The following is a 12,297-nucleotide window of genomic DNA, read 5'->3' on the forward strand; positions in this document are numbered from 1 at the left end:
ACTAGTGAGAGACAGATTCATGAATGGGTTGGGAGAGACAAAATATTGAGCCAATCTTAACTGAACTAAATATAAAAGAAAAAGTTTTTTGCTCAAAGTTTGAATTCAGAACTAATGAACTAAAATGAGTGCTCTTAGTAAAATAAAAAGCATTCCAGCATACTTGGATGTTTTAACAGTGACAGAGTTTCATTCAAATGAGTAGCACTTTGAGATATTGTATTTAAGTTCAAAATTTCATTGTGCCCCTTGGTAAAGAAACCACCTGCCAATACAGGAGATGTAAAAGACATGGGTTTGATCCAGGGTCAGGAAGATCCCCTGGAAAAGGGCATGGCAACGCACTCCAGTATCCTTGCCTGGAGAACCCCATGGGCAGGGAGTCAGATACAACTTGGCGACTGAACTTGTAGTTTAGGTATGTAGTTTATGACGAAATTAGTTCCGTAAGTTACTATACGATGTTAATAAACATTTTCACAGATGAACATACTCTAAGAGATGAAACACTACATGGGTTATCCATTTTAAATACTTAGTATAATTTGCTGCTGCTGTTCAGTTGCTCAGTCCTGTACGACCCCATGAACTGCAGCATGCCAGGTGTCCCTGGCCTTCCCTATCTCCAGGAGTCTGCTCAAACTTAGCACAATACTTTTTAAAAACTCCTTACTAATGATACCACATTTATCACTAGATAGTACTTTGTTTTTGTTTTAGTTCAGTATCTAACACCTGCACATCACATGATAACTTCATTTTTCTTTTAATTTATGGAAGATATTGCACTTGCATTTACCACCACCACCATCCCCCCAAACAAACAAACAAACAAACAAACAAACAAAACTGGGGCATGCACTACCTAATTCCTGACTACCTGTGGTTTCAAACAGGTCAAAGTTTCAGTATATAAAATACTAAACATTTGGGAATGATCTGTAGGTAATTTTGTGAGTGTGCTGTAATGAAAATAGATGCATTTCAGAAGAAAACTGCTGACATTGCAAGGGTTTTTAAACCTTCAGTTCTTCAGTTAAGAAATGGCACACCTGTGAAAATGACTATACTACCAAACACAATCTATAGATTCAATGCAATCCCTATCAAATTACCAATGGCATTTTTCACAGAACAAAAAATTTCACAATTCATATGGAAACACAAAAGACCCTGAATAGCCAAAACCGTCTTGAGAAAAAAGAATGGAGCTGGAGGAATCAACCTTCCTGACTTCAGATTATACTACAAAGCTACAGTCATCAAGACAGCATGGTACTGGCACAAAAACAGAAATATACACCAGTGGAACAAGACAGAAAGCCCAGAAACAAACCCGTGCACCTATGGGTACCTTATTTTTGACAAAGGAGGCAAGAATATACAATGGGGCAAAGCAGCCTCTTCAATAAGTGGTGCTGGGAAAATTGGACAACTACATGTAATAGAATGAAATTACACTTCCTAACACCATACACAAAGATAAACTCAAAATGGATTAAAGACCTAAATGTAAGACCAGAAACTATAAACCTCTTAGAGGAAAACACAGGCAGAACACTCCATGACATAAATCAAAGCAAGATCCTCTATGATCAACCTCCTAGAGTAATGGAAATAAAAACAAAAGTAACACGTGGGACCTGATTAAACTTAAAAGCTTTTGCACAGCAAAGGAAACTAGAAGCAAGGTGAAAAGACAACTCTGAGAATGGGAGAAAATAATAGCATATGAAACAAATGACAAAGGATTAATTTCCAAAATATACAAGCAGCTCAGACAACTCATTACCAGAAAAACAATCAACCCAATCAGAAAGTGGGGAAAAGAACTAAAGAGACATTTCTTCAAAGAAGACATACAGACGGCCAACAAACACATGAAAAGATGCCCAACACTACTCATTATTAGAGAAATGCAAATCAAAACTACAATGAGCTATCACCTCACACTGGCCAGAATGGCCATCATCAAAAAGTCTACAAACAAGTGCTAGAGAGGGTGTGGAGAAAAGGGAACACTCTTGCACTATTGGTGGGAATGTAAATTGATACAGCCACTATGGAAGACAGTATGGAGATTCCTTAAAAAACTAGGAATAAAACTACCATATGACCCAGCAATCCCACTCCTAGGCATATACACCGAAGAAACGAAAATTGAAAAAGACACATGTATCCCATTGTTCACTGCAGTACTATTTACAACAGATAGAACATGGAAGCAACCTAGATGTTCATTGACAGATAAATGGATAAAGTTGTGGAACATATACACTATGGAATTTTACTTAGCCATAAAAAGGAACACATTTGAGTCAGTTCTAATGAGGTGGATGAATCTAGAGCTTACTACACAGAGTGAAGTAAGTCAGAAAAAGATACGTATCGTATATTAATGCATATATACAGAATCTAGAAACAGGGTACTGAAGAATTTATTTGCAGGACAGCAATGGAAAAACAGACATAGAGAATAGACTTATGGACATGGGCAGAGTGGAGGACAGGGTGAAATGTATGAAGAGAGTAACATGTAAACTTACAATACCATATGTAAGATAGATAGCCAACAGGAATTTGCTGTATGTCTCAGAAACTCAAGCATGGGCTCTGTAGCAACCTAGAAGGGTGGGATGGTGAGGGAGATGGGCAGGAGGAAAAAAAAGAAACATTGCCCCTAACTGACATCATAAGGCAATTATGTACAAAGGAAAAATAACTGGTATTTTGTACATGGATTTTTTTTTTTCTAACTTCAAGTCCTTTGAATCTAGAGTACCACAGTAAAATAAATACGTTTTGTAGTAATACACATAAATATCCAAAATGATAAATGGGGTAGAATCTAAGGAAACTGAGGCCCAGATGAGCTGATGTCACTTGTGCAAGGATACACAATTTCATTTGCACAGCAGGACTAGAACCCAGTCTGCTGCTTATTTAACAAGCTCTTCCAGAATCAGTCCTTTAAGTAGCGGACCTGCCAGCCTTTTAAAAGTAACTGATTTTATAACCTGAGGGGAGGGAGACTATGGTGTGGTAAAAAAAAGACTGTTTTCTAAAGGAGACTCACACTCTACCACTTGAATTCTGTCTCTGGTAGCTCAGACGGTAAAGCGTCTGCCTACAATGCGGGAAACCCGGTTTCGATCCCTGGGTCCGGGAGATCCTCTGGAGAAGGAAATGGCAACCCATTCCGGAACTCTTGCCTGGAAAATCCCATGGATGGAGGAGCGTGGTAGACTACAGTCAATGGGGTCGCAAAGACTCGGACACGACTGAGCGACAAAATAAATGAATGACAACGCCGCCGCGATGCAGCATTTTTAATTTTTTTTAACAACAAAAACATTTCTATTGGGGTATAGCCCATTAACAATGATTAACAATGTTTGACAGCTGCAGGTGAACACGATGCAGCACTTTTAGAAGCAAATGCAAACTGCGAATGTGCTTTTAACTACTGACTTCTCCAAATATGTATACCATACGGTTACAACTTGTGGAACTTTGTCCGGGGTCGTTTAGCTTCTAAAAGGTTAATTTTCGGCCTCTGTAGCACAAAATTAGGGATTCCACATTCCGGCGTCTACACTTCATACCAGAACAGTACTCATCGCTTTAGTTCACTTGTGACAAAAACACCTTATCCGGTTTTCTCCTGCCGTCTCCATCTTCTCTCAACATTTCCCCTTAGTAACTTCTGCCACTAAAGCCTTCCGTTCCGCTATGAAGCGCGCTAGCCCACCTTCTCCCCATCTTCAGGGAGCTTTCTTTCTTCCACCGCCCGCTCTCTTTAGTTCTTTCCGTCTTCCAATACCACCGGCTAGAAACACTGCAGAAACATACTGCGCACGCGCATTAAGTTCGTCGTCGCTTTGCATCTCGGGAATGCTTGGCCGGTTTCTTTCAGTCTCTGATTCGTGGAGGCCGCCCTGCGGTAGTTCTCGCGGTATTTGCTGCCGCCAGTCGGCGGGAGAGGCTGCAGTTTCCTGGAGGTCGTTTTTAGCTCATTTGGTCGCCGGGGCTGTTGTGTTTCCAGTTGCCAGGTCGCGTATCATGACGTCCGCCTTGGAGAACTACATCAACCGTATCCTTCAGCCGGCTGCCGCGGGCGGCGGGCATTAGCCAAGGCCTTAGTGAGGCCCACGTCTGCACCAGAGTGGACCAGTGCTGGAAAGGCCAGGGGTCGGGGTCGGCGGGCGGTTGGGGCACCGGGCCAGTGACGGGCTTGGGGCCCGGGTGGGGATACAGGGGTTAGGGATCTGGGACCCGCCAGGCTCGCCCCTGGGACTGGAAGCGGGCCCAAGGCGTCTTTTAATTTGAGGAAAAAACCGAGCAAAACCGACATGATTATTCCGAACTTTTCCGTGTCTCTATAGAAATCAGTTATTGATTCACCCTTTCCATTTCCCTCGGGCCTATACGTTCGCGTTTGGGCATAAGATAAACAGTTTTACCAACTGTGACGGTGGGTTCGTAAATCTCTGTGTTTGTTTTATTCATAGGCTTTTGCTCAGTCTTCGAGGATAGCAAAAACTTTAAAGATGATGCAGAAATTGAATATCTGCCCCTTTACCAGTTGAAATCTCACCTTTATTGTTGATGGGAATTAAAATAATGCTTGCTGTTGTAATAGATCGCCTTGTGGGGCGAATAACTTTAAAAAGTCCCTGTAATAGTACTCTATGCACCATTTTAAAATCTCGAGACAGAAACATTACTTTGTGCTCTTATGTACAAATTTGGGACAGAAGTGGAATACTAAAGGTTTTTCTTTTTACATGATGCAAGCATATCGGTACTTGTGATATTGATTATAGTTTCTTTTGAGTTCCAGAAGGCAGGTCCTGGAAGACAGTGTCTTAACATACATTAAATCATTTGACATTGAATAGTTTAGCACTGATTCAGTTTTCGTTTCAGAAATGAAGAAACAGGTTTAAGAAAAGAAAAAATATCTTGCTCAATTTTCATATTTGCAATATTCTCCCATTAAAAATGAGTACCAAACATCCCAGCTGTTTTAAGATAGAATACACTGATCTCATAAAAAGGATGTTCTTTTTCTGTTTTTCCTTTTTTTAGATTGTGTAGTAGTCACAGAGAATTGAAGAACATACAATTTTATGTTGTAAATGTGGCTGTGTTAAATAGTTGTATCTTAATTCTGTCACCTTTTTTCCTAGTAATTTAAACCATTTCCTTACCAGATTTTAAGTTTTCAGTTTGCATTCCCTCAGAAATGCTTTCCTTGATTCAGTTATCAGGAACTGTTGCTGTCATTACTTCTGATGGGAGAATGATTGTGGTAAGTATTGGGCGTATTCATTCTCTGCTTTCTTTTAGCTTTTTCTGCCCGCAGTGCTCAGTTGTCCCAGACTCGTTGTGACCTCATGAAGTGTAGCCCACCAGGCTCTGCTGTCCATGAACTTTTCCAGGCAAGAATACTGGAATGGGTTGCCATTTCCTACTCCAGAGCATTGTCCCAACTCAGAGATCAAACCTGGATCTCCTGCATCTCTTGCATTGGCAGGTGGATTCTTTACTGCCATGCCATCTGGGAAGCCCACTCTTGTAGGCTTATTGGTTGTAAATTTTTATGTACAACCTCTGATCTCCAGTGCCTAGGCACCAGAGTACACCTGCATTGCAGTTTTCTTATGATTCAATTCTTTATCTCTCTGATAAATAGCTGACAATCTGTTTTTTTTGTTGTTGTTGTTGTTGTTTTCATTAATAAACACTGACTGAGTTACACACAAGGCTTCTAGAAGCTTGGATGAATAACAGAATCTGCCTTCAGAGAACTTCTGGTCTAGTCTGCAGATATCTGTCTATATTTTGTATTTATCTTCCTTCATCTTTTATTTCCTTCCCCATTCAGTGCTCTGACATCTACTACATGAATCATACTTTTTTTTTTTTTTTAATTGTGTGTGTGTGTGCTTCTTGGAAACTTTTTTTTAAAGATTTAGATACTACCTCTATATAATGAACATTTAAGACATGTATGGTGTTAATTTTCAGATATTCTAAGGTTGTATTATCTCACGCTTTTGTAGAATAAATTATGATGAATATCTACGTTTATTTCATCTCATTTTTCCTTTTACACTGTATCCCATTTTAATTCCAGAAAAGTCTTGGATTCTCTCCTTGATCTGAGGAATTTATTCCATGATTTTTGGCTGCTTAATTTCATTTATAATTCATGATTGTTAACTTTCAAAAAAGTTTTAAGGCTGCTAACTTTATTGTCTTATATAATTCATAGAATTTGTTCTTCTATCTTCCCACTCTGCAATTCTGTTTTTGTTTTCTTTTTAATACTTGGGATTTTTCTCAGTGGGTCCTTAAGTGGCAATTACCAAGTGTCATACTTTGCCATTTATTAAACATATGTCACGTACCAGGCATGTCACGTGTGTTATATCACTTAATCCTAGTACAACTCTGTGAAGAAGAACTAACCCTGCATTCTAAGCTAAGAACTTGGATCAGAAAGATTCACTTTCCCAGAGTCATATGAATCTATGTGGCAGAACCAAACTGGGATTTTAACAGAGTTTGACTCCAAAGCCTAAGGCCAGTGGTGTTGCTTCCTTCTTAATCAAGAGAGCAGTCATGGTTTTGTTTATTTTTTTAAGGTACCTCACATTGTATTTTGTCAAACTAAGAGAGTTTGAAATATTTTAATCTCATCTTAACTTTGAGAAGCCTATTGCTATTAACGAATATTTGCAAATAGTTTCTTAGTTTGTGGAAACCTTGAGTTTAATTTTTTTTTTAACAGGATAGATGATAAATTGGAAACTTGTTTTAACTTTATGGAAGGAAAGCCATTTAAAAAGAACATTTTGAGAACTAAAGTTCAGCAGTTCTGTTTTCCTTTGACACATAGTTCACTTGATAGAATTTGTTGAGTTGCTAAGATATGTCCGACTCTTTGTGGCCCCATGGACTGTAGCCCACCAGGCTCCTCTGTTCATGGGATTTCCCAGGCAAGAACACTGGAGTGGGTTGCCATTTCCTTCTCTAGGGGATCTTCCCAACCCAGGAATTGAACCCACATATACTGCATTGGCAGGCAAATTCTTTGATGCTGAGCCCCCACGAGAGCCCACTTGATAGAATGTGTGTGTCTACTCAGTTGTGTCCAATTCTTTGCAACCCCTTGGATTGTAGTCCAGCAGACTCCTCTGTCCATTGAAACTTGATAAAATAGTTACTTGTAAGATGAAGCCAAGAAGCTACATATGAGTGTGGTAACAACTATTTGCTAGCTAGTTTAATATACTAAATGCTCCACATTTTGCTTCTTTTCCAAATTTTAAGTTAACATTTTCTCTTTATCTTGGTCTAATTTTACATATTTTGAGTTTTAAAACATGAAACTTTAATGAGAGATTTAACCAACGAAAACCATCAGTATAAGTTGATGTTCTTCAGAAACTGAAATAGCATCTGAGATATTGTGTTGTGATATGCCCGTGTCTTCCTTTATTAGGAGCCATGATTCTTCTGTAAAACTCTGAATATTTCCTTCAAGTTCCAGAACTTCCCAGTCGTTGTGATCATATTTGTGTCTACTGTTACTGAGTTATTAGGGGGATTAAATAAGTAAATCCATATGCAGCCCATAGAACACTTTGGCAAGTACTAAGTATTCAGCTAGCCTTAGCTATTACTACTACCAGTTGAAGTTTGTGTATATTTATGGGATTGATTTGAATCTCTGAAAAGTGGTAAATTATATTTGTTTGTTCATAGTAGTGTAATGTAGAAGTTCAGTGATCTGGCTTTGAAGCTAGCTTTTCATGGTTTGAATTCTAGCTCTGCTAATTTCCACCCATGAAACCGTGAGAGATTACTTCTCTGTGCCTCAATTTTTCTTCCCTGGAGTGGGAATACGTATAATATCTGCCACCACAAAGGGTAGGGATTGGTTGAGATAATGTGTGTAGCATGTTTACTGGCATGCAACATGTATGATACTGTTACATTACTACAGCTGCTGTGTATAGGAATATTTCCCCTAAGTTTTCCTTGTTTTAGCTTGTATCTTTAGAATATTCGCTGCTGGACAGCCTGAAGTTTTATGCTACTTCCTTGGAGGTAAACTAGTATATGGGGTCCTTTGTAGTTCTCAACAGCTCTGCATACTAGCAGAAGCTTGGAGCCCACCACCCCCTTAAAAAACGAAGAGGTACATTTTCTGCCAAGACTACTGTTGGTCATAAAGAGATATTTTATAGTGAACTTGTATGTATATTTAAAATAGGTCCTCCCATTGGAATACCTGGCAGCTAAAATGGTGTGGGTGAATTTACACATTCAGATAATTTGTCTTTTTTCTCTTGAATATTTTCTTTACAGGGAACACTGAAAGGTTTTGACCAGACCATTAATTTGATACTGGATGAAAGCCATGAACGAGTGTTCAGCTCTTCACAGGGAGTAGAACAAGTGGTACTAGGGTTATACATCGTAAGAGGTGACAATGTGTAAGTAAAATATCTTTTTTAAGGCAAGTAGCTCAGACTGTAAAGGCGTCCACCTGCAATGCAGGAGACCTGAGTTTAATCCCTGGGTCAGGAAGATCCCCTGGAGAGGGAAATGGGCATCCACTCCAGTATTCTTGCCTGGAGAATTCCATGGACAGAGGACCCTGGTAGGCTACAGTCCATGGGGTCGAAAAGAACTGGACATGACTGAGTGACTAACACACAGCAGTATACAATAGGTGCACTGCTTTGCTGTATGGAGAAGAGGTTTCCATCTACTGAGGTCTGTCCATATTTCTAATAGTTAAATAGCCTGAATATGGTCCAGAAAGAGCCCTGCCTTAACACTGGATACTTCACTGGAGGAGGTTCTTAAAATGTTCTTCCAAAATATCCCTAATTTCAGAGGAACATAAATACACTTCCAGGCTAGAGTTTGAAAATGTCTTTGGAATCTCTTGTGTGAACAGTTTTAAATAATGCTTTATAACATAGATGAATTTATCCATTTTTTCTTTTAATTTTTAGTATAACTGGCACACTTAAGCTGTCCCATGTTTATGTCATGGCCTCAGTTAACTTGTGACACTGATATGACAGTTTGAGAAGATATACTTTAGTGGTAATAGTGTAAAAAAAGTGCAGCAGTGTAGAGCAATACTGTCCAGTACAATTTTGGGGGATGATGGAATGTTACATATCTGTTGTATATCTGCATTGTCCACTCTAGTAGGTACTAACCAAGTGTGTGGCCACTGGGTACTTGAAAAGTAGCTGGTGTGACAGAAGAACTGAATTTTAGATTTTACTTAATTGCACTTAATTTTAATAGTCACATGTGGCTAGATGCTACTGTATTAGTGCAGCTATAGAGACTGGAAGATTGTTGAATCACTTTACTAGTGAGTACTGTGTAAAATTAAAACATCGCTGGAAGGCAGCAAAAGATATATTAAGCATCTCAGATTACTTTGTTGGACAGGTAGAATATGGAAGAAAATCACCTTTAGATGGATAAATTATTTGATCTTTAATCAAAACCAGAGGTTTATAAAATATCCTATAGAGATAATATTTAGGTGAAGTGAGCTGTAAAGAATGGCAGGTAGAGCCCAGGTCTCCTGACCATAACACACTGATTGTATTGGGGCTCTGCATAATAATTGAGTTTAAGATGATTTCTCCTACTTTAATTTTAAAAAATTTTCTCTTTTTTGAACTTCATTTTAAAAAAATTTAAAACATTGCTGTAGACCCAGTGATATGCTGGAGCCATCTTATACTGCTCACCAAAGCAGATTTTTATATTTGGGGAAATTTTGCAAGCTGATTGATTGACATCCTGTTGGTAGCTTAAAATTGGCTGTAGTAGGAGTATTTGCACTATGGATATTAGCCAACACTGCAAATCAGCCTACCCCTTTTCCTTCGAGAACTGGTTTTAAAACATTTTTCAGCACTCCACTCTTATCCATAAGGATTTTAAATGACACTATTTTTAAAGATGGAACTAAGGTCTTGATTTGTTTCATGTTGAGAAAACGGAACATATTCTACAGTTTGGTATTTCTCATTTATTAGAGAACTGAAGACTTTATATAGTTTAAAGCAAAATCAGGCAAATTCTGTGTAACATATTTATCTGTAGAATTTACTTTCATTAAAGCCAGACAAATTTGAACAACCAATCTTTTATGGAATAATGTTTCAAACGTGCGCCCTGGTCTGAATGTAACAATACCTATATCCAGCTAGAGATACTGGTTACCTAGCATGGCATTAATGAAATTAATGTCAATTTGAAATTAATGTTATACATATTATGTTAGTGTTGAATCAAGGAAAAAATTTGCTGACTTTTAACCCTAGTCAGTCACAAGTCATTCACATCAAAAATCATTTGTTAGATACCTAAATATCTGTTCTGTCATCTTTGTGTGGAAGAATTGCACTTCTTTTTGTTGTTCGATTTACACTGAGTAAATTGAGAAACCATGAAAGGGAAACTAATAGACATTACATTGATGAATTTAGTTCATTGAGGTTACTCAAATAATAGATACTTTTATTTGCTTGTTTAGTAGTGATTTTGTGATTCCTTCCCCAACCCCACCCCACCTCGCCCAGTCCCAGAATAGTCCTTCAGTTCAGTTCAGTCACTCAGTCGTGTCTGACTCTTTGCGACCCCATGAACTGCAGCATGCCAGGCTTCCCTGTTCATCACCAACTCCTGGAGCTTGCTCAAACTCATGTCCATCGAGTCGGTGATGCCATCTAGCTATCTCATCCTCTGTCATCCCCTTCTCCAATAGTCTCTGGATTCAGTAAAAATCAGAATTGAAATTCTGGGGTTTTATACCATTATCTATCCCATATGTTTTTTTTTTCCCCTTAAAGACTTGTGACTTTCCTTTAAAAACTCTTTCCTTTAAAAAACCACTCACATTATATGCAGTTTGTCCTTTAATATTTGTTCCTGTAACAATGTTGCCTTCAATTTGAGTTTTGTGACTTCAGTGTACAATTCACTACCTTATGAAAATGTTTTTCACTTAACTAGTAGTTCTTTTGACTATCTCATCTCAGTTTTAGTCAGAAATGAGATTGTCCTGATTTTTTTTTTTTTTCCTTAACAGTGCAGTCATTGGAGAAATTGATGAAGAGACAGATTCTGCACTTGATTTGGGGAATATTCGAGCAGAACCTTTGAACTCTGTAGCACACTGAGGAAAAACTACATATATTGGACAGCTGTAAATCTTTGTACAGAAACTGATTATTCTGAGATTGATGGTCAGAATTTTTAGGAATGTGTAATGTGGATTTTTGACTCCATGTTGATTCATTGTAATATGATATGTAAATTAAAATGTTTCTACATTTTCTTGAAAAAAACTTTTTTGGCCTAAATAATACACTTGGTAGCTTGGTTTTATTTTTCTATTAAATATTAATAGTAAAGAAATCTAATGATTATTTTGAGAACTTTTAGAAAAAGATATTCTACTATTTTAATATTTATGGAAAATTAGTTGAAAAAAGAAATTCATGTACTATATAAATTAAATGTACAAATAGTGCAGGATACATATGTTTTTTTCCCTGATTTTTTAAGTCATGGAAAGGTAAATCTTGTCTTGTGCAGCTATCTGAACCATCCCCATTTATCACACTGCCCTGCTGGTTGCTCTGTAGCACTTTAGAAATGTGGGTAAAAGTGTGTTTGGTTGAGAAAAGGAAAAAGGCTAACACAGTTGTGTATATTACTTGACAAAAATTTATTCCATATAGTCTTAAAAACCATCTTACCTTTTAAGAATTGGGGAATTTCTAGTATTAAAGGAGTTTTTTGTTATTTATAAATGTGAGTAAATGTATTTTGAGGCGCAGTACTTGCTATTATTGTCAACAGCTTTTCATGACTCCCTAGTTCCATAAACCTAGTTAAAAAAGAAGTAAACATGTTTTCTCCAAGCTTGTAAGGCCTATTCTTTGGTTGATTCTTGGAGTGAATCAGTTAAATAGATAAATGTCCCTCCTTTGTTCCAACTAGTTGTGTATACTTTTTAAAGGATCTCTAGAAACAGTGCTATAAACAGTGTTTAGATACCCAAGTTAGTCCACAAAAATTCTCAAGTCATGTAGGCCAAAGTGTGTAACTTTGTGGTAAGAATAGAAAAATGTTTATTTTCTTGTAATTCAAAATTTCAATAGTTTCTTTTTAATGAAAATATTTAAAGTAGAAGTTGGCAAGCCTTTTTTGTTAAGATGCAGGTAATATTTTAAA

General features: G+C 37.6%; 1 protein-coding gene across 2 annotated transcripts; it reads left to right on the forward strand.

The window, feature by feature from the left end:
• Positions 1-3,940: 3,940 nt before the first annotated feature.
• On the forward strand, positions 3,941-11,405 carry LSM8 (LSM8 homolog, U6 small nuclear RNA associated). Of its 2 annotated transcripts, none has more exons than XM_065939382.1 (4): positions 3,941-4,093; positions 5,274-5,314; positions 8,383-8,510; positions 11,147-11,405. In XM_065939382.1, exons 1-4 carry the CDS (start codon positions 4,063-4,065, stop codon positions 11,235-11,237), a joined length of 291 nt encoding a protein of 96 aa, XP_065795454.1. In that variant the 5' UTR covers positions 3,941-4,062; the 3' UTR covers positions 11,238-11,405. The 2 variants fall into 2 exon arrangements, with proteins under 2 accessions (XP_065795454.1, XP_065795455.1); XM_065939383.1 differs by having other exon boundaries at positions 4,060-4,093; positions 5,225-5,314.
• Positions 11,406-12,297: the final 892 nt, after the last annotated feature.

This window comes from Muntiacus reevesi, chromosome 6, assembly GCF_963930625.1.
Source record: "Muntiacus reevesi chromosome 6, mMunRee1.1, whole genome shotgun sequence".
NCBI classification, from domain to species: Eukaryota; Metazoa; Chordata; class Mammalia; order Artiodactyla; family Cervidae; genus Muntiacus; species Muntiacus reevesi.